The sequence below is a fragment of the Wyeomyia smithii genome, chromosome 1, assembly GCF_029784165.1.
Source record: "Wyeomyia smithii strain HCP4-BCI-WySm-NY-G18 chromosome 1, ASM2978416v1, whole genome shotgun sequence".
Classification (NCBI taxonomy): domain Eukaryota; kingdom Metazoa; phylum Arthropoda; class Insecta; order Diptera; family Culicidae; genus Wyeomyia; species Wyeomyia smithii.
In genome coordinates, this window is record NC_073694.1 from 78420035 (window position 1) to 78443326 (window position 23292).

A 23292-nucleotide genomic window follows, 5' to 3' on the forward strand; every position below is an offset into this window, starting at 1 on the left:
TCTGTATTTGTATTATGCACTTGTGTAGTTGAGTTGTTTTTTTTTTTGGTACAACGTTCGTGCGAGGAACCCATTTTACTGCATCAGTTAAATCTGACGCATATACAACTATTTTAAAACCATGACATGGAGGAAATGGTTGTTTGAAAATTACCTTTATTTTTTCGGAAATGATCAAAATTACGCCAAATGACCTATGACCGAATATCAACCATTTTTAATTTGAATGAAACTTTGCACACGCATTTGGTGTAGCTAAGTATTTTCCACAGAATGAGAAATTATTTTAGACTCGAGAGTAATTTTATAAAAGAACGTATGAATTTTAATATAGGTTTTATTCAAATACAATCCGTTTTTGATTTACTGTATAATTTAGTGTTTATTTTCTGATTTTCTCAACTTGAATTGAAAATAAATTTGAAACGGATGCCTTCATGAAGTTAATTATTGTATGCTTTTCGATTTGAAATGACCACTAAATTGTTTTAAATCATTGAAACACAACTATTTTGAAAATTTTTGAAATTAGATATATTTTTCTCCATCCTGGATTTTCATTCAAAAGTTGCTTACTTTTACAAGAAAGATAACCCGGCTGCTTGCGTGTCAGTCATTTTTTTTTAGTAAATTAACGTTGACCTTTCATTGGCAGTATTATAATTTCTCTTTGTTCGATATTTTAAATGAAGTTTATTGAATATTTTTAAAATGTTGCGCAAATGAGAAGTTGAAGTGCTACCGAATTGTAATATGCACACTTAATACGACATCATTAAACAGGAACGGAACAAAGGCTACGGTTATGCAGAACGCGAATGACGGCGCGATGCGGTTCGCCTTGTCGTGGTGAAATGTACAGCTCTTTTTACGGCGAAGTAGAGCTAAACATTTCAACACATTTCGTCTTGCCGAATCACATCGCGCCGTCATTTGCGTTCTGCATAACCGTAGCCAAACACTAAGCGGCGCAAACACGTAGTAGCAGTCAGAGTATGCACGTAGATAAAGATAATTAACTTTGGATTATAGCGCAAAACGAGAAAATATTACCTCTTGAAAAATTGTGTTCTTCGAATTTCAGTTGTTCAATTTAATATCTGATGAAATGTTTATCACATCTTTGTGATACCCCGAAAGCGGGGTTCAAGCCACACGGACAACAGTGGAAAGCTGTTTTCACACTAAAAACTAGACACAGCCAGTAGATCGATAGCCAGCATTCATAAAAAGGTTGTGTGTTGCCAAAATATGGCAGAGCTTTTCACTGGAGGGAGCGCCGGCTGATGTACCTACAACTGGTGCTGCCCGCTACCGTACGAAGGTAGCTTTTTACTAGAGGAAGTGCTACTGCACCAGCTGGCCCTGCCATTACGGCTGCTGCTACTACACAAAGGCATCTTCTTTTTGATGAAGTAGGTGCCACTGCACCGCAGCTGATGATACTGCCCGTGTCGCTGCCGATATCCGCTGCAGCTATCAATGTTGCTGCTATCCGCTTCCTTTGCTGCTGAGTAAAGACCATCTCGGTCCATGTCAAAAAGTACTATAAATGGTTCTGGCAGATGCATGCTCTTATATAGTCCAAATAATGCATTTCCAATTTACTAGGTCTGTAATTCCGTCGACTGTGTTAGGAAGAGCAATCATCAAACGACCAATCAGATCAATCGGAATCTGTGTTTCAACACGGATTGACCATTTTTAAACAAATACATTGCATAATCAATGCTTGACAATTTTCAAGGTTTGGTTAGGCGTTTTAGTTTCGTTTGGAAGCAGATAGCAAAAGCTGTTGGGTGTTGTTGCATAATTGCTGAACAAAAAGAAAAGAAGATTCAGTACATTCTGAGACATAGGGTTTTGTCAAATTTATAACCGTTTTAACACTTAAATGAGAAAATGTTATCTCTTCAATTAGGAATTTATAACTATCCTGAAAAGGACAATATGTTGTATATATTTTTAATTGGATATGATACTGATTGCTTTTTGATGCTCTCCTTGACAGTGGGAAGAAGGTATCTTTCTGATAACACAGCATAACGCTTTTTTCACATTGAAAATTTGACGCCTCACATATTCTGAATGCCAGCAGAAAATGCCGGCTGATCCACCTACTACTGATGCCGTCTGCTATCGCACTAAGGCAGCTTTTCACTAGAGAAAGTGCCGCTGCATCACATCAGCTGGCCCCGCCGCTACACCAGTTGTCCTGCCACTATGGCTGCTGCTGCCGCCACACAAGACAATTTTTTGATGGAGTAGGTACCACTGCACCTACCGCAGCTGATGATGCTGCCCCTGTCGCTGCCGATATCCGCTGCAGCTATGACTGGTTTAGGCAGATGCAGGCTCTTATATAGGCCAAATAATGCATTGAAATTTACTAGGTGTATAACTATGTCGACCTTGCTTGGGAAAGCAATCGTAAAACGACCAATCAGAGGTCGAATTTTGTGTTTTGACAAGGCTTGACAATTTTCAATAGTACAATAGTTCGAATAATAAAATTGCAATTTCCTGCATTTGGTAGGAATCTTGGAAGATTTTCTAATCGATTGCTGCAAAAACGAAGGAAATCCATCGAAAACTAACCGATTTATTAGAATTTGAAATTGGACATGTTTTTCACTTTTTTCGGTATTAGATTTTCATTTCACATCCCTATGAAGCCGAACTTCCTGAGAGAAGTATTCTACTTCAAAAATACAACTCTTGTTTTTGGTAAAATTTATTGTTTACATTAAATTTTCTTTAATAAAGAATTTTTTTTTGTGTATGTTTTTACAAGGCATTATAAATTCTTCACAATACAGTATACTACAATATATACTCTCGGTCAGTTTTTCTTTAAAACCAACGGTTTCTGACTCAATAATTTGAATAAAACCTTTGACAAAATGCATAAGTCCTTTTAGAAAATTACTCTCGAGTCTAAAAAATGTTTCCATCTCTGAAAAATACACAGTCTGCTATGCCAAATACATGTGCAAAGTTTCATTCGTATATTTTTTGGCGTATTTCCAGGAAATTTGACTTGACTTTGCTCAAATGCAATTTATCATCATACTGGTTTCTTCTCTGTTTATAATTTTTGTTAACATCTGCTATGTATACGGCCAGGCGTTAAATTTGATAGCGCTCACGATTTGACTTATTTTGCTATTTATTGATTTTCATCTAATTTATCTAAGCATATAAAAATGCAGTCCTGTCTGTCTGTCTGTCGTCTATCGGATCCAAATTGGCTCGGAAACTACTGAACCGATCGGCGTGAACTATTGTAAATAGGGGTTTTAGGGCCTGGGAAAGGTTACTAAGATAGTTCAAGACCCATCTCTATTCTAGAAGGGATGAGTCTCATACAAATGAAACATGAAATTCTGCACATCTCGAGAACTAATCAAGAGAATGGAACCGAATTCGGCATGTTAGAGTTTTTAAAGCCAAAAACTATTTCATCGGTGGTTCGACACCCTCTCTTTTCTGGAAGGGACGCTCAAATGCAAATGAAATACAAGTTTCGCACAACTTCAGAACCAATGAAGCAAATGCACTAAGGTCGCTTTTTACGCGGGTTTTTTTACACGGCTTTTTTTACGCGGATTCCGGAATTTATGCGGTTTTTTACGTGGATTCCGGAATTTACGCGGTATTTTTTGTGTGGATTTCGGTTTCTTTTCACTCGGATTGAAGAATTAACGCAGGTTTTTTTACGCGGATTCCGGAATTTACGCGATTTTTTTACGCGGCACGTATCCCCCGTGTAAAAAGCGACTTCAGTGTACAACCAAATTCGGCATGTTAAGATTTTCGAGAGCAAGAAAAAATTTCATGATGGTTCGACACCCCTCCCTCTTCTGAAAGAGAGGACTCCCATGCAAATGATACACAATTTTTTTTACAACTCAAGAACTAATCAAGTTAATAAAACCAAATTAGGCATGTGGAGGTTTTTTGGAGCAAAAAAAAAATCGTGGAGGTTCGATACCCCTCCCTCTTCTCAAAGTAGGGGACATCGAACATAAATTTCTATGGTGGTTTGGCACTTCGCCGAACTCTGGAAGGGAGGGAAGGTCTCCCGGACAATTTCAACAAATATTTCACTCATGTTTTCCGGAAAACAGCCTAAAATGATCCGAATGATGCACAGGAGCCAAAAATCGACTCCAGACGCCATATTTTAATTTAAGTTGGAAGCTTTCTGTTTCTGAAAAACAGCTGAACATGACCATAAACACCATTTTTAATTATAAGATGGCGACTTCCGGTGTCTGGAAAACAGCCAAATACCATGCAATATAAATATTTCCGGAACCATAATGACGTCCAGAGACCAGAATTTAACTTCACTTGCAATTTTGAAATCCAAGATGACGATTTCCGGTTTCTGGAACTTTAAACATATCGCAATAAATCAGTCAATTTGGAATGTTCAAAATTATTTTAAATAAGAAAAACGGGCAAGGCGAAGGTTGCCGGGTTTGCTATTAATTTATTAAATAAAAAGCTACCGCTTTCAACAAAATTATATAAAAGAAAAAGAGATAAATGAAAGCAAAATTCTCACTAAACCACGCTCAATAAAATCACCTTAAAAAACACTAGCAGCTTACATTTTGCTTTAATTTCGTTATCCGAATAAGACTAAAAAATAAAAGAAACATGTATGTACAGTAGAATTTCGATTTTATCACGGTCAAAAAAGCATCCTCCAGTGAATCCAACGTAACTGTGGACTTGGTAAAATGATGAAATTTAGTATTTTTCGTTAGATTTCAATGCTATGCAACAAAAAACACTAAACTCCATTATTTCCTCGAATCCAAAGTTTTGCAAGATTTACCGGAAATTGTTTTTTTAAGCATGAAAAAATCGCAATTCCACTGTATAGCTATATTACAGGGTGTTCAATCAATTCTAATACACTTTAAAAATGTGTTAGAGAAATGGAAATACAAGATATTTTTTTCTGAATCAATTTTTATTGAGACGTTCTTCATTGAGAACCTTTACGACATGTTGCCTAGGGACCCCCTTCCTATGAGATGTACGACGAGCTTGAGACGTTTTTTAAAAGAATCACATCCGATACGTACCAAGTCTTCGTTTCAGGTTTTAGAAATGGGCTTCTCAAATTGGTCCATAATTCTCACTTTATGTTCGTTCTGCTTGGCCAGCATGTACGACAAGACATAAAAGTCTTGAACCGTCCTGTAGAAAGACGTAATGATCCTTCCCGTAGAGGTCCCGAAGTGCCGGGCCACTACCTTTTTCAGAACCTTGCGGCGTTGATTTTCACGTTTTACTAGATGAACCACGAGATGTTTGTGTGGAACGAGAGATGCTGATCAACGTCGGCGCCTACAGTAGTCGTTTTGGACATTGCTCGGCTGGTGTAAGACAAAAAGTTTCTCTTCAGAAATTTCTGACCTGTTTGTTGCGAAACTACTTAATTACAACGTCGCGATACTCCTTTATCGTGCGCAGTAAACAAACAACAAATGACAGCAAGTCGACACATGGTACGTCGGTTAGCCTATATATGAGGCTGAAGCTAACACCAATTTGTAATTGTCTGTATTTAATCTGACAGGAGAAGTGCCTTAATGATTAAAAAAAAAGTACATAATTGCCGAACGTGAAATCTTATTTCTAAAACGACTAGAAGTTTCACTGAGGTCGAAGAGATCGTCCACAAGCATGAAAGTCCAGATCATAAAAAGTATCACCGCATCATAAGCATAGGTAGTGCAGTGGAATCTTTCCTGCAACAGTGATCGGTACCGGGGAGGGCGTTGAGCCACGCAAGTATCCAGCATGGAAAGTAGTCGAGGGGAGTCAATTTATCCAACGAGCAACTTCGCGACGAATTTCACGCCTTTTTTCAAGTGTGTCCATGTTCAAAAGTCTGCATCGGTTTTCGTATTCAGGAAGAACTAGAGGATTTCGCCAAGGTAGGTGACGTAGGCCCAGCGAGATAAATCTTTTCTGAACGCCTTCAATCCCATCGATCCAGCACGTATCTACAGGATGTTAGACAATACGAGCGGTCTCAAAAATTGAATAATTGAAGCCTTTGGCAATTTTCGAAATAAAACCAATTTGTCGATTGGCCCTGGCAATTATCGAGATGTAGGGGTAGTTGAATGATAGTATTGGATCCTTGGGGCACTCCGTAAGAATACCAGTCTCGAAGAAGATTCAAGATGAGACAGTTTGGCCAACAGTATCGTTGAGCGAGCGGGTGAAAATGGCTGCGAGTGGCGTAGCAAAATCAACAGCACAGCAACAGAACACTACCGACGGTACACCGTCAGGTCTCGGAAAGTGAACTCTTAGGCTTTTCGCGGAAATAATCATTGCAGAATTAACCATACGCGAAGTCAGATTCGTGCAGTCCAGAGGAACGTCTGACACAGCAGACACAGCTCCGAGCAGGAGTTTCGACGAACACCGATGCAAAAAAATTAGCAAAGAGCTTGCGAGATTCGGCAGAAAATTTTGCACCAACATCATTCAATACCACGTTGCACGGCACCGTAGAATTTATTCGTTTACTGTTAACAAATTTCCAGAAACTTTTCGGGTTACGTCGGAAGGTAATCTGCATTCTCATGACATGAGCCTTGCATAAAGCCGAGTTTAGTTTTCGATACGCGTTGTTGCCGCGTTGGAAACTAATTTTGCTGTAAGAAGATCGTAGTACGCGATGTTTTCGTTGGCAAGCATTTCTTTCGCGTTTAAGTTCACGTAGAAGTGGAGTGTCCCAGGCAGTCGAAAACGGCCGTCTCTTTGATGGAAAGTTCATTTGCAACCATTTTTTTTCCTATAGGAGCTTATGACCACTGCTACCATTAGTTAGATATAATGTGGTATTTGCAACCATTGCTGAACAATCGAACAGAAACTGGCAGCCATATCATTGACATTCTGGAAAGCATTTAGGCAATCCCAGTCAACAGTAGAGAGGTATCCACGTAACTCGCCGTTATCAATCTTACCAAAATTCAGAATGCGCTCACTGCAAAATGGATTCCGATCGTCAACTCGGCTCGTTTGTTGAACAGGAACGGCATTTTCAACGGCGGATGATGTTGGTCAATGGGCAGCAATATCAATACACAGAATGCACATGGTGCGCATCTACACAACGATGAAAAGTTTTATTCGAATTTATTGACTACCCTGTATGTTCATAATTTGCAAAAAGGGCTATTACTCTGTAAAGTAAATATTTTCATTATTTTAATGATCTCTCAGTTGTTTGAATTTACCTAGAAGTTTAATAGTGATTGGTCAAAAACTCCAACCTAAGCTAAACACGTTAACAAAAAGTAAACAGTTCGTCGTTTCTATGCATTACAGAAGACCTAGACTTGAATTTTTATGCTGGTGAATATATGATTTGTCCAGCACGACTGCAAATTGCAAAATAATAATCAAAAGTATCGGGCTTAAAACAGCATGCCATTTCTCACTGTCAAAGTTCATCAATCTCTGCATTACTCATAGTTAGTAAACCGTTAATTTGATGAATGTTTTGAATTCACATAAGTATCACCGGAAAACATCACCAATGATCTTGCAAGAGTCATGCGTATGACCTCTGATTGATTCTGCACGCATTTGGGCATCCTACCAACATTTATTTATTTATTTATTTATTTCCTATAATTTATCTGACCCGAGTCTTAATAAATATAACATTGTTTGAGTGTCAAGTTTATAAAATGTTCGTTCTTTTTACTTTCTGCACGAATTTATCCAAGGGTTCGTTGAAGTTGAATAGATGTTCAACACGAATAAAAGTTCGAATACAGGCGGTGATGGGCTCATTATAGCTAAACGATATACGATGGTATGGGGTCTTCAGAAATCCAATTGAACGCAAAGCGCGTTGTGAAGCTCTAAAGTGCACAAAAGACAAAAGCTTCGGTGAGTCGATTTCTCCACAGAGGAGTTAGGCTATGAACACTGCTTGATGCAATCTCCGGCGGTGCTCGAGAGTATCCATACCAATCAAGCGGCATCGGTCTGGATACGGTGGTAAGTTAGCGGGATCACGCCAAGGAAGCTCCCGTAATGCAATGCGGACGAATCGTTTCTGGATGCGCTCAATCCGTAGGTTCCAAGTTAGCTGATAGGGAAACCAAACCAGGTTACGATTCTCAATCAGTGCACGTACTAATGAACAGTACAGGGCCTTTAAGCAGTGTGGATCTTTGAAATCGCGGGCGACTTTATAAATGTAGCCGAGCTGGCGTGTAGCTTTTGAAATCATCGTAGCGTAATGCAGGTGGAATGTAAGTTAACTGTCAAGTAGAACACCAAGGTCCTTTACATGATCGATCCTCTTCAGTTCCAAACCGTCGATGCGATAGTCGAAGAGAATCGGTTTTAGGATACGATGGAAAGTTATAACTTCGCATTTAGAACTAACCACGAGCCAGTTCTTTCGACCCCAGTAGGAAAACACATTCAAAATTCTTGTAAACGGCGGCAGTCCTAAATAGTCCGAACTTCCAAAAACAATTTCAAATCATCTGCATAAATCAGCTTGCAGCCGTCACCTAGCAGCAGTGACACGTCATTGCAAAAGTGCAAGTAACAAGGGCTTTCTGTTCCATCTGCGAAATACACGATGAAGTGAACTCTAATAAATTGGTGCAAACAGAGCGGCCCGGCATAAATCCATGCTGAGTGGTGGAGATATAGTGCTTAGTGCGGGAAAGCATGTAACCACTTACTATGATCTCGAACATTTTAGACCCAGCAGAAAGGCTAGTAATGCCACGATAGTTTCGAACGTTTTGCCGGTCACCGGATTTAAGCACGGGAAACATCAGCGACTGCTTCTAAACAGCAGGAAAATTTCCTTGAGCAAAAGACTTGTTGAAAATGTAGCATAACGGAACTGCAAGAGCGGTGGCACAACGACTAAAAACAACAGCAGGAATTCCATCAGAAACAGCCGAATATGACCCTCTCATTTTTTTAGCGGCAGCCAATACCATATCGGTCGTAATTGTAAAGGTGCTTAAGTCAACTAAACAGGAGGGAACATCCGATGCCGCTAGTTGAGCTTCGTGATCGGAAGCAACTCTTTCAGCAAAAAACGGAAGCAAAAAACTTTGAGAACAGCTCACATGACTCAGGTTCCGATGTTGCCTCATCACTATCTAAATGTACATTCGTGGGTACGGAAGAGCATTCTCTTTTGGAGTTAACGAAGTTCCAAAAGCTTCTCGGGTTCCTTCGAAGGTCAGTCTGCACCCGTAACACAGAGGACTTTTAAAGTGTGCTATTCAGATGACGGTACTCATCAGAGTAACGCTTGAAATTGCTCTTCATTAGCGCTGTCTCAGTCGACGATACCTGCGCTGAGAGCTATTCCGTAGTCGTTTCAGTTCACGCAACCGAAGAGTACCCCAAGCAGGTGAATTAGGACGCTTCACAAGAGGCAAGATGGAATGCATCCACTCAACAATTATATTGCAGAATCGGTCAGTCAAATCGTCAACGTCAGTGCACGCATACAAGCTTTCCCAGTCGAAGTCCAGTAAATAGTTAGTCAGTGTGGCAAAATCTATCCTGCGATGATTTAACATCTAGGATCCACTTCTTCACGTGCACGAGCAGCGACGCAAGTACAGGTGACAGGCAATGTGATAGCGAGAACCGGGTGAATGAAACATATCTTAATATCAAACATTATCACGAATGCATCAGAGAGTTTCATTTATTGCAAAACGCGGACGAAGTGTTTGTTGTTGATTCCCAATGATTATGTAAGATATTATTTATTAGATCGAGAAAGACAAAAAGTTTTTTTTTTGGTTGGCTTTGGTATTCAATCAGCATTTTCTTCAAATGTTTCTGTTTGAAAATATACCGATTTTTGAACTTATAGGTATATTATTCTGTATCATTATCTCAAACTTCGATAAGGCGAAGTTGAATGGCTTGGTTCTCATTATATATTTATTTTATGTTGAAGATTTTTTTTTATTAAAGATGATAAACTAGCTGCCTGTCGGACTTATATTTCACCCCTTGTTTGTACCAATAACACAACACCCCTTGGACCCAAAACCTTGATTATCAATTCCTCATAGGATGAAAGAAGACGTGGTCTTAGGTTTTTTATAGGCTTACTTTCTAACCCAAATAAAACGTAAATACATATATATTTTTTAATTACAACGCAAAGTTAACATAATGAATCCGTTAGATTGGTTCCTTACACAACGCATTACTTTGATTCAAATATTCATACTGTATTCACATTCAAATTTTATATTTACAGAGAACAAAGTTACGAGAAACAATTTCTGAAGGACTTCATTTATGTGGCGGCAGGGTCTCCTGGTGCAAGGTTGGCGGCATGGCTGCAACCGGAATCTCGCTTAGATCCAAACAAATGTGAAATAAAAATGTCTCAAGAGCCACTTCGTTGCGGTTGGCCTTCCCATTTTATTATTGAAACAAGGGATCAATATGGAGACGAAATTTTCGTACCGGGAATAAAGGTAACTCTTTCGAGTCAAATAATATGGGTATTCATGTCGAGCTCGTATACAAATACCCAACCGTAAAAAATAATCACCTCTCTTGACGAGTACTGGAAGATACGCAGTTTACGGCTGTGTATTTCGATACGAGCTCGAGGTGAAGACCCCTAATGAATGATAACTAAACCATCGTATCTTAGATCGAAGTAAAGGCCTCTCTTGGCAGCAACATACTTTCCGAAAACAATAGAAAACTGCATATGAAGTCTCGTTATGATTCACTTTATCTGGGAAGTGCTGCCCTGCCACCTAAAATGAGTTATGAATGTACTTTTAAAGAAAAGGAAAAGAGCTGCCTTAAAGCCATCACGGCTATGAAGCCATTCCAACCGTACTCATTTGAAGAATTGCGCTATTGTAATACGATACAGAATAAAACCACAGAAATTCTTACCGCAAACGATCTGGGTAATAACACTTATGGTGTATTTTGGACACCGAATGTACCAGGAAACTACAGTCTAACTATAACAATTGATGGCGTTTGTGTGGAAGAAATTTATCGGGTAGATGTAATAGATGCTGGTTTGCCGCCTTTATCGCAGGAAACTACATTGAAAAAAGTACAGCCACCAACCAAGCTGAGAAAGTTTATTGCAAAAAACTCTGCTGGTTTGCGAGTTCGATTACATCCAACTTTGCAGTCGGATCAAATCGGAATCGTCAAATTGAATGGCATAGTGTCCTATATAGACGAGGTAAAGATTTTACAAAATTCTGTGCCAAAGATAAAATTTAATAACAGCAATCCCTGTTCCAGATGGAGAACGATGATGGCCTGTGGGTTCGACTATCAACCGAATCAATTCGCGAACATTGCACCTCGAGCTGGTTTCCTACTGAAGCTTGGTGTTTACAATACAATCAGCATTTGGGAAAAACTTTGTTGCACCCGATTTTGGAGTCGAGCTCAACCAAAGCTTTGATGGAACAGGTAGATCAAAGCAGTCCTACAACTTCTGATGCTAATGAAGAAAATGAGAATACCATTGATTATTTTGATTTTATGAAGACGGATCGTCCTGCTGACGAGGCTTCGTCAACAAATGATGAGCAATTGGCAACCGTTAAGCTTCTGCAGATCACGGAAACTGCCGAAGAAAACTCCGTTAATGCACCGAACATAAATATCGGCAATCTGAACCAAAGTAATATCGGTGCAGCTATCGCTGGTGTTGTCGGTGACGGGGCCAAAAAGATGCAAGCGTTGCAAAAATGGTTGAAGGGAGACAGTTTTGAGGAGAGCGAGTCGCCCAAAAAGCGTAAAAATGAAACCTTCGAGCCCAGGAGTAACGGTAATCGGTCATTCGATCGCAGTAGAAGTGTCAGTCCGGAAATGTTTTCATGTATTTTTATTTATGCGTTAGATCAATTTGCAGAAATAAAACCCTTTATTCGTTGCAGTGCGACGATGTGATTCTTCCAGTAGTACAAAATCGGATACGTCCAAACACTTACCGAACAAAGAAGTTTCGAAAACAGAAGAGAACCCTGAAGTGAGATGATAAGAAATAAATTCTATTTACCTATTCCGCAATCTACCGACATGCTTTTTGACCAATTTTTCAATTTTGCAGGAACGTAAGTCTATTGAAAACTCAACCTCTCAGCAGGATGGTACATATACACCCAGCATATCGTTTAATAAATCTCTAAAAATTGAATCGAAAGAGTTGCCCAAACGAGCACTCTCGCCTTCTATAGCTGAAACGTTGCGAGCCGTATTCTCGGCGTTTCTCTGGCATGAAGGATTAGTACATGATGCAATGGCTTGTGCATCGTTTCTCAAATTTCATCCTAGTATATCGAAAAAGGAAAGCGAAAATATGCCAGTAGGAAATCCTCACGAACGTCTTTTGACAAGAGAGCAGAAAGTACTGCAAAGACATTCAGTGGAAATATCGAACGCTGGAACTTATTTAAACATTCGGCCCTCGACGCTGGAAACTTTGGCTAAAATTGGAAACTGTTGCGTCCATAATCGAAAGTTACGGAACAGGAATGTAAGTTTATTGTTTAAAAATTTAGTTATAACATAATGGCTTAATTATTCCTTCTTCAGGCTGACATCGTTACATCCAGGGACGGAGAGTTCCCCCAACCCAGTGCCCTTCCTCCTGCACTACGATGTTTAGTGTACGTTTGGGATCAACTTTGCTGTAATTTTATTCATCTTGTTGAAACAAATTCTAATGATAAAGAAAATGATTTGTAAGTATTATAGGTTGTATATAATTTAAACATATAATAAAATCTTAATCAGTAGCTCATTGAAAACAAACAAATCTGGCGAGGAAAAAGCGCAAAACGCCAAAGGAGTGAGCCAGAAAAAAGTTGAAGATGGCTGTTGGTGCGAGTTGTGCGATGTATTCTTACCAATTCCAGTAACGTATCATATGCGAATTGTGCATCCCGGTTGTGGCAAATATGCCAAAGGGAAAGGTTATAATTCAATAGGTGTTTACTGTGAAGGATGGGCTGGTAACTGTGGTGATGGTGGCCAAGGAGTTTCAAGCTGGTATCTGATGTGCGAAAAATGTCGGCAAAAGTAACGAATATAAATTTTTATTGCTAATGTATTTATTCCACTGAACCTTGTTTCAGATATGTTAACTCTGCCAAAGTAACAAATAATGTTAATTATAATGATGGAAGTAATACCGGACTTAAAACAGAAGGAGGCACTAATATCATGTTCGGTTTTGGAGCTGAGTCCACTATACCTTCCGAGTTGTTCACTATAATGAAGGAAAACTCTTTTTTTCTGCTTGAGCTGAATTCATATAATGGTGGTGACTATACCACTGTATTATTTCGAATTGGTAGCATATTTTCCACATTATTTTTAGGTCTAATCAACAAGCCATCTAACGGGACAGTGGAAGCAATAGGTATACAAGAGCAGCCGTCTAACAGTAGATATACAAATGTTGACTTGAATGATTCGTATGATTCAAGTTATTATTTCGATGAAAAAAACATAAATTGGAATGGAGGAGGTTTGCTTAATGCTAAATATTTATACTAGAGTGTACTTCTTATTACACTTTTTCGTATTACAGTAAAAAAAGAAATTAGTCGAATTTCATGTGACACTTCTTCAGAACTGATGTGGCCACCACCCGAAATGTTATCATGTATGGAAACGTTAGGAGCTAAAAACAACAATGATATTACGTACGACATGTTTGGTATTAATATGAACGCTATGCATGCCTACGACTTAAAGGTAATAAATTTTGTTTTTGGCTCAGGTTTTCCTATTATGTACTTAAATGAAACATTTTCCCACCAGGTGTTCGACAATACTTCAATGGAGATGACAGACTCATATGGAAAAAATATCCAAGGATCTCCTGCAATTCCTTCGACTAGTAAAGTTCATCGCAGTTTTTCGATGGGTCAAGGCTGGCATACACCTCAGAACAAAACTGGCAACGATTTTAATCTTCAGCATAAAATAGAAAATGGTGCAAAACCTGAAACTACAGGCAATGTTGTTCTGAGACGTAAAAAGCAATGCACATGCACAAGTGGAGACTCAAACCTTCTGAACTATCCATCCATTAATTTACAGAAACTAGTTCCAGAATACTTATTAAATAACAATTTTTCGAAAGATTCTACTCCTACGAATAAAAACAAACACAAAGTTAATAATAAGATAAATGACAAAAACAATATTCAAACCACTCCACGATCAGCTTTGATGACGAATGGAAAACGGCCTGAGGACATCAATTTCTCAGAATTTCTAGAGTTATATCACAATAATGCTCGTGACAATAGCGCAAAAATTGAAAATTCGAATGAGAAATCAGAGATCGTCATTGGGTCGGATAGCTTAAATTCGGCTTACAAGATAGATGCACAAGTAGGTGCCTTATCTCTTTTAAACAGGCCGTCGATGACGTTCATGTTGGAAAAGCATGATTTGAAAAAATTGCGACATCTAATGACACGCAATCTTCGCAAGACAGTATGTAACATTTACAGTTTACAAGCGTTAAACTGGCTTTTGAGGTCTGTCACGCAACCAATCGGTTTGCATGATATTATGTGGTGGTTCATTTCCTCTTTATCATTTGCAACTCATGACAACGAGGACGAACCAAAATTGGACGAAGGTGTTTTAGGCCTTGAACATCCGGGATCAAATCAATTCAACGGTCCTCTATCGCAAACTCTATCTCAAAGTTTGCATTATCTTCTACAAACGATTGCAGATCTAACATTATTGCTACCCTCAGGATCATCGCTACAAAAAACTGCTATACAATGCTTTGGGCTCAAGTTCAAACAGTCAGACCACCAGTTTTTGCACCGATCGCATGTGTTTGGAAATATTTCAAAAATACTGTCAAAATCGGAGGAACAGAATGAAGAAAATTTAATTCCTTCAATGGCGATGTTAAACTCCTCTTCAAATCCAATTGATCCCTACTCAGAGGATTGTATAAAGATCAGCTTACTTCACGATATTACGGACATATTTGATGTAAATATAAAATTCTAATACAAAAATAACATTTATTAACATTTATTTTCAGCTAATCGTATCCTCGCGGCCAGCTTTGGCGAATTCACTAATCGACAATTCGACAGAAACATTCTGGGAGAGTGATGAGGAAGATCGTAATAAACCAAAAATTATCGAGCTCACTATGAACCGCACAAATTATCATTGTAGAATAATTTATGTGCACATTGATAACAGTCGTGATATCGGGGTAAGTAGATCTTTTTAGATGGAATTAAACAGTCCATGTGAAACTTGAACACTAAATCATCTTTGTCTATGATTGCACTAGCTACAGCATCATAAACCTATAGGCGCAAGTAGTCATTCGAAATATTTACTAATTATGAAGTTAACCATTTCTATTCTCATGCTTTCCCTCAAACCTCTTTTGCTAAATTCTACAGCAATACTTTGAAAACTTCCTCTTGACAAAATAATTTAGACTAGGGGAACGTATAATTGTCCTTACCAGAGCATTGGAATTGACGATACTGCCGAGAACATCGGTAAAGTAAAGCAGTATGGTAAAAGCATGCACACAAGCACAAATTATTGATAAGTATGTCACTTATGCTACAGCAAACAACCGGCAAATGAATCAATGCTTTCGGTCGCAATAATTTGTCGTCACATAGAGAAAAAATCATGTCAAAAAATCATGTTTCAAATTCTTGAATTGCTATCATCTTTTCAGTACAAAGTTGCTCTGAGTTTTATATAAAGGTTTTAGGATAAAAAGCGAAACAAATATTTTGTAATATTTCAGTGTTCACCATATACAGCTGACACTAGAAGAACAAATAAACACGAAATGATTATGGGATGAAATTTGCCACATTCCGTGTGCACATCTGTTCTTTAGTTACGTTTAAACGAATAAAGAGCTCAGTGGTGCTCTACAGCACTATCGTAGATTTTATTAAGATGCAAAAAATTGTTCTAGTATAATTCAGGTAGTGCGTACAGATCAAACAACTTTTTTGTAAAAGTTCCAATCTGTGGCCTCTATAATCTAACTTGTAAAAAATGGTCGCAAATAATTTTAAACAGTTAAGCGGACGAGTACAAACTTACCGATTTCCAACTCTGCGTGTTACATATATAAGTTCACTTTATTTTAGCAATTCAATCGAATGCTTTTTTATTCTTTTGTTACAGAGCAAAGTGTCCAGTATTCTGGTATATGGAGGAAGCTCATTTGGTGAAACTACGTTGCAGAAAACGATTGATGTAGATCCATTAGCATGCTGCTGGATATCTTCCCCTATTACCGATGATGAATGCACTCATTATCGTCTAGAGTTTCGCGGTCCGGAAGCTACCTTAAGAGTGCGGCAAATCAAACTGCTAGGTTACAGTGCTGATGATAAAGTAGCACAACTCAGAAACAACCTGAAAATGACCAATGCGACCTACATTCAGCAGAAAAATTGCGAAACAGAAACGTTACGTGTATTTCGGTTATTAACTGGCCAGGTAAATTTATACAAACATATCATAAGAAGCTGTATTAACTTTAACAATCCATCTTTCAGGTATTTGGTAAACTAATATTGGAAAGTAGCAAAAATTACAACTATGGTGGTCCAAACACACCGACTTCATCCAAAATTAATGAATCGACGGTGATATCGTCATCGACGGAATCACTGGATCTGCGTGAGCACATGGTTGGTATTCTTTTCAGTCGCAGCAAGTTAAGTCACTTGCAAAAGCAGATTATTGTACACATCGTGCACGCCATCCAGAAGGAAGCGTTGCGGTCACGTGAAGAATGGGAGCATAATGTCCTGTGTAGTGCAGACAATGAGACTGATTTCGAAGACAATCTAAAGTTGAATGACACGTACTGCTTCGAAATGTTAAGTATGGTGTTGGCACTATCTGGAAGCGCTGTTGGACGATCCTACCTTTCTCACCAACACGGTTTGTTGAAGGATCTTTTTTCATTACTTCATACAGGTAGTGATCGTGTGCAACGCCAAGTTACTGCATTAATACGACGTATTCTACCTGAGATTTCACCAGAAACACTTTGTGAACTTTTAGCAGTCGAAAAAGTGCCTGAAACGGATTTTAACCTCCTAAGTCAAAACAATGAAACGTTCAACATGAACAAGTATATTGCAAATTAATATTTTGAAGAAAAAAAATAACCTTCACTTTTTCTTTTAGATGTGGCATTCTGGATATATTTTTGGCTGTAATAGCCAAAGCGCTACAAGTGCAGATCAAAGTAAAAAACAATTCCAACAAAAACCCACCCACGATGAAGTTATGGCGATACATGAATGTTTGCAAAATTGATGATTACGAAAAGTCAACACTGAATAAACTTTCAATGACAAACTCCCAGATAAGTAATATTGAATCAGATCGCGTGGGTAGTAATGTGAAGGAAAGCCCTGTGGCAGAGCCATATGGTTTTGAAGCATCATCTTCGGAGTTCCTCGATGACAAAACTAACGAAGAATGCTCGTTGGATTTCGATGGCTGTAGAAGCAAACCGGGTATTCGTATCGAACCGACTATAAAACCCCGTTGGTTCCTAAGTGGCACCATTTCTTCAAAGCAAGCTGAGAATATTATGTCGCTTATACGCGATATGGCGCATGGTAAACTATCGGAGAAATGGTCTCTAATTACGAAAGCTGCCATAGCGGAATGCATCATAAATATTACCCGTTTATCTGACGTTTATCGTGTACCAGAAACCTGCATGACTACGCCTACTCTATGGCTTACTCTGGCTAGTCTTTGTGTTCTAGATCGAGACCATGTGGAAAAGTACGTCAACTGTTGCAAGTAATGAAAATCTTTTAACCATTTAACGGATAATTTCAGACTATCTTCAAGTCAGTGGTCCAAGCAGTCAGAATCAAGACCGCTGTGTTCTAATCATGACGACGATGTCACGTTTGCCATGATAATCTGTAGTCTCTGTGGATCGCTATGCTCTGATTGCGATCGATTTTTGCACCTGAATAGGAAAACAAGGAATCATTATAGAACGGTATGATTAGTATTAGTCTTTTTGCATCGACATAATTTTCCGACACTCAATCTGTAGGTTTGCAAAGAAGAGGAGGAAGCGATTCGCGTAGAACTCCATGAAAGTTGCGGTCGTGCAAAGCTGTTTTGGTTACTTGCTCTAGTGGATTCTAAAACTTTGAAAGGAATGCTAGAGTTCCGGAATGGTAATAATACGCTGGTATGTGATCCACCTAATACGATTGGTGTATGCCGGTTTTGTGGTATTACCGGAACCACCGGTCTGCTGGCAGTTGGAAATGTGTGCGTTGATCAGCAATGTCAGGAGTATGCAGCAAATGCTTGCACTAAGACTCTTCAATGCGGTCACTTGTGTGGCGGAATTATCAACGAAGAACGATGTCTACCATGTTTACAGCAAAAATGTCTTGGCAACGAAAGCAGTTTAAGCGAAAAGGAACCAAAGCTAACGCAGGACGCGGATGATATGTGTATGATTTGTTTTACTGAAGCACTTTCATCAGCTCCATCTATTCAACTGGACTGTGGGCACGTATTCCATTGCCATTGCTGCGAAGCAGTTCTAACTCGACGATGGAATGGACCGCGAATAAGTTTTGGATTTTCACAATGCCCCATTTGCAAGATGGATATACAACATATGGCACTTGTCGATATATTAGAACCGATCGTTTTGTTAAAAGCTGATGTTAAAAGAAAAGCTTTAATGAGGTACCATAACATTAAGATATTCAGTGTGTAAAGTTTTGTCATTGCTACAATGATGGCACTTGACTTTTAGTTCAATTTCTTATCGTCTCTTTTTAACTAATATTGTCTTATAGATTGGAGTACGAAGGAATATCTAAAACTATGGATAGTCGAAATTTGGCAACTTACGCTATGGAACGATATGCATATTACGTGTGCAGTCAATGTCAAAAGGTACATAGCGAGCATGCATAAATGACGTAGCTTATTTTTAGGTATTTTTGGAACCCCCCCCCCCTCTTCCCCATCGTAGCATTTCGTCCCAAAGTAAGGCTCCCCCTCTAGATAATTACGTAGTTTTAAAACAACCCCCCCCCCCCCGTCCTTCCATGACAATTTTTATTGCCAAATTTTAAAATCTTACTATCAAAAACATACATTATATCATAAATGAACAAGAAAAACCGAAAAAGTTCCAATAATAATCCAAAACAGACAAAACAGTGATAAAAAAGAACAATTATCCATTTTTTATGTTAGTTTCATATTTGCTACGTGGCTTGGCTTGGACCACCAATCTCCCCCTTGTCACATTTCGTCACAAAACTGCACACCCCCCCCCCCCCCTCCCCCATTGAATGCTACGTCATTTATGAATGATCGTTGATTTATGAAGTTCGTTGTAACTAGCATATTATTTGTACCAACATGTAAATTTTTGTTTTCGGCTAGGCTTATTATGGTGGCGAGGCGCGGTGCGACGCAGAACTCGGTGAAAACTATAATCCACAGGAGTTGGTTTGTGGAGGCTGCAGTGACGTAGTAAAAGCAAAGGTACTATCTCGGCAATGTAAAAAAAACTGTAACCCATAGTTTACATTTTTGTTCTTAGATGTGCCCTAAACATGGAACAGATTTCCTAGAATACAAGTGCCGTTACTGCTGCTCAGTGGCTGTGTTTTTTTGCTTTGGAACAACTCATTTTTGTGACACCTGCCATGACGACTTTCAACGATTGACGAACATTCCAAAAAATAAACTGCCCAAGTGTCCCGCTGGACCAAAAGCAAAGCAGCTCATTGGTGAAGAATGTCCTTTACACGTAATTCATCCGCCCACGGGAGAGGAATTTGCTCTTGGATGTGGAATATGTCGAAATGCTCACACTTTTTAGATGCTGATGGTGTCAATAACTTTAAAACAAGAATAAATGTTGGTAGAATGAATGCAATTTAATATTTTGTTGTTACTTAGTGGCGTTATACCTCTATAGCCAACCATGTGGAAATCTAACATAACTAGTAATCAAGCTTTTTGTTAGGAAACACTAATTTATTATTTACACTCTAGAACAAAACAATTTCACCTAAATTATAAATTATCTATCTGTACAATTACCACGCGACTTCTGTCGACTCTAATACGTGAATAAACTCGTCAAAATTTTTGAATACATGCTTTGGATTAATTTCTGAGTTCAAGGAAATTTCCCGTTCTGCTTCTAGCGTTACATTTACCAGCGCACTGGACCAACCTGCACTTTTTGACTCCATGTAATCTAATTTGGGTGTATTCCCAATGTGCAGTGCTTCATTAGGAAGCACGTGAGTATTGCACTTACTTAAAGCGAGATCAAATATTCGACAGCACGGCTTTTGACTGTCAGCGTCGTAACTGGTAAGAACGAAATCTACTTTTGGCAAAGCCATTGCTTCCAGAATATCGCCCAGTCGTGGATCAAAGTTGGATATTATTCCTACGTGTTTTTGGCATGCTTTCGCAATTTCCACAATTTCATTAGCCAATGAAACTTTGGTCCAACAGTCTTTCGTTTTATAGTTTTCTATAAGCTGGTCAGCTACGCGACGTAACATTGTCTCGTCGATGTGGGTATGTGAATCACGGAATATGTCCATCACTAGGGATCGCCACCACCAGCGCCAATCAAAACCGGAAGATTTGCCAAAATTAGGATAGTTGCGAGCCATCCGTTTGAAATGAGTTCTGAAGCATTCGGCTAATGCTTGCTCGTTTATACCTGTGCAGCCATTCAATCTGGCTGCCATGGCATACTGGACTTCAGGCGGACGAGAGAACTTTAAAAGTGTATCCGTAACATCGAAAGTTACCAGTTTGAAGCGACCCAAGTTTTGTGCAACTCGACTGGATCCGATACCAATCGCCATTATTGCTTTTAAAATCTGAAATTTGAGCCGGTTTATTTTGAATTGGAGTTACGCAAACAAGAACGTAGTACTTACTGAGCATGCAGACAACTTTTACGTGGGCTGTTGCAGTGAAGAAATTTGATACAGTTGTGACGTCTAAATGAAAAACTAGTAATACATAATGTATTCTATATTTTTCATTTATTCTCTTTATTTTTCAAAAACCACTTTTATTAACGAATTCAGGCCGTTTTCTGAGTCGCACATTGTGAATTCCTTGGATGTACATATATTTTTTGCTGACATTTCTGCCAAAAATCCGTTTTTGGGACACGAAAAAATAAGGTTAGTTCAATTCAGAGATGCCAGATGTTTTTGAAAAATGTCTGCAACTGCTCGAAAAACCGGAAAAATGTGCTCGAAATCTGAAAAAAAAATCTATCCGTAATCCGAAAAAATTTCGCTCGCGCAGGCAAAAGTCTGTTAAAGCTGCACACATTTTAAGAAAATCTGCGCAAATCTAAGGAGACTTTGACAAAAATCTGCAGAAACCGTGGAAAAACTGCAAATCATTAAATATCTGCACACGGACTTCAAAAATCTGCGTTTTGCAGACAAATATGCACATTTGGTATCACTGGTTCAATTAGATTACATACACGGTAAGAGTCGAAAACCCAATAATGGGTATTGTTGTACCCATTTTTTTCTGTCATATCCCGATCAACCACTCTTTATGCACCTTTATTAAACGACAACAACTGAAATCAATCGATATTCAAAACTAGTCGATAGCGATCGTTCTCGTTTAATGAAGCAGAGTCAATGGTATATAGAGTCGCGCGAAGAGAAAATCTATCGTTTCGGCAACACAGTTTTTGTGCCGTTTGTTGCCAAGAACTATACAGTTCTGTTTTTCACCATGCATAAGCGAATATCATTTTTTGAAATTCTTCACAAGGTACACAGTTTTGAAAGATAACACCGGTGATTTTTTGTTATGTCGTTTTCGTTTTTGCGGTGTAGCTACCCCGCGGACTACACTTTGTCCTATCACTGTTTTTTTACATTTTCCGGACTATCCCGGACTACCCTTTTTCTGTCCCGGACAGTCCGCGCAAGAAACAGAGTGCAGTTTTGAAGACACCAACACATTCACACGTGTGTGTCAAAATAAAAAAAAATGTGTCAAAATCGGTTTGCTTTGATTATCGTTCTTCGCGTGTCAAACATCAGGTTGAATTTTATTTATTTTATTTTGTTATTTGGTAATTTTTCATTAAATTGGTGAATTTTTCGTACAGTAGCACAAATGCGATAAAAGACAATGGCGATAATGACCAAAACAAAAGTGACAGTTACCTCTGGTCATACGCACACCATTGCAACTGCTCGGAAAGTGTTTTTTTTTTCAGCTGCAAAGTGTAGTCCGGGACGGGATAGTCCTGCCGTAAAAACGAATTCGACATTAAATTTAAGTGAACCAGTGTACAGGTTTAATGTTGGATTAAAATGTGTAAGTAAAACTTCGGAAAAACACATATTCTTTATTACGCTCAATTACAGCACTTTTCATCCACTCCTAACATTACCACCTTGTTTATTTACATTGCTCGATTGGTACCCTCGTTTGACACTGATTTGGTTCCTTTGGTTTCATCTTTGCGGGACTCTTAAACATAGACTCTGTAATGAAGAAACTTAAAGAGTGGTTGGTCGGGATGCAGCATTTTTAGAGCATCCTTAACAGTGCGGTACCATTTGAGTTGTTATGGCGGCTGTGTACAGCGCGGCTATTTTGCTCACTCACCCATTTTCACAACGGTCGTTGCTATCATCTCAGTTTGACGTTTCATCCAGCAAAAACCTTTAGCAGCGCTGTTATCGGGCTGCTAAATTTGAGAGCGCGATGCTTCCCGGATGCTCGGCTACTATTTCTCTAGTGCGTTTAGCAGCGACCGGTACGGTATGAAGTGATGATAGAGCGCTGCCAAACGTGGTATAGAAGCGCACCGTTAAGGATGCCCTTAGCATAAGTGTATCCAGCTTTTTACGCACCATAATGGCGGGTGCTATAATACGCGTTCGTAATTTGTGAACCTCTCTGCTTACGTCAGATTCGTGATTTCTGCAGTTTTGGCAACATTAATGTTGCTAGATTAATTGTTTTTCTTGCGAAACATATGAAAACTCAAACTGACGTAAGCAGAGTTGTCAAAAGAGTAGGTAACATATTACGAATTTTATAGCGAATTTTATTTTATAGCGTCCGCCATTATGGTGCGTAAAAAGCTGGATACATTGTTTGAACTACAAATAGTAA

At 38.8% G+C, this 23292-nt stretch overlaps 2 protein-coding genes across 6 annotated transcripts in view; one reads left to right on the plus strand and one right to left on the minus strand.

Annotated features, from left to right (window-relative positions):
• The window catches only part of LOC129718291 (E3 ubiquitin-protein ligase highwire), a 71797-nt gene extending 51541 nt beyond the window's left edge, over positions 1-20256 (plus strand). For 2 of the 5 annotated variants that reach the window (XM_055668921.1, XM_055668924.1), the window contains exons 24-43: positions 10313-10535; positions 10718-11275; positions 11338-11923; positions 11982-12073; positions 12155-12580; positions 12640-12788; positions 12841-13125; positions 13182-13369; positions 13427-13576; positions 13640-13806; positions 13873-15075; positions 15128-15307; positions 16258-16575; positions 16635-17218; positions 17275-17886; positions 17944-18112; positions 18170-18822; positions 18936-19035; positions 19534-19635; positions 19694-20256. In XM_055668921.1, coding sequence (XP_055524896.1) covers positions 10313-10535; positions 10718-11275; positions 11338-11923; positions 11982-12073; positions 12155-12580; positions 12640-12788; positions 12841-13125; positions 13182-13369; positions 13427-13576; positions 13640-13806; positions 13873-15075; positions 15128-15307; positions 16258-16575; positions 16635-17218; positions 17275-17886; positions 17944-18112; positions 18170-18822; positions 18936-19035; positions 19534-19635; positions 19694-19975 — 7027 coding nt within the window. In that variant the 3' untranslated portion in view covers positions 19976-20256. The remainder of the gene's footprint in view (positions 1-10312; positions 10536-10717; positions 11276-11337; positions 11924-11981; positions 12074-12154; positions 12581-12639; positions 12789-12840; positions 13126-13181; positions 13370-13426; positions 13577-13639; positions 13807-13872; positions 15076-15127; positions 15308-16257; positions 16576-16634; positions 17219-17274; positions 17887-17943; positions 18113-18169; positions 18823-18935; positions 19036-19533; positions 19636-19693) is intronic. The other 3 variants (XM_055668925.1, XM_055668922.1, XM_055668923.1) reach the window with 3 other exon arrangements.
• Positions 19461-21310, minus strand: LOC129718296 (rhythmically expressed gene 2 protein-like). Its single transcript, XM_055668934.1, has 2 exons — positions 21063-21310; positions 19461-21002 (listed from the first exon to the last, which is right to left on the minus strand). Exon 2 carries the CDS (start codon positions 20985-20987, stop codon positions 20196-20198), a length of 792 nt encoding a protein of 263 aa, XP_055524909.1. The 5' UTR covers positions 20988-21002; positions 21063-21310; the 3' UTR covers positions 19461-20195.
• Between the last annotated feature and the right edge of the window lie 1982 nt (positions 21311-23292).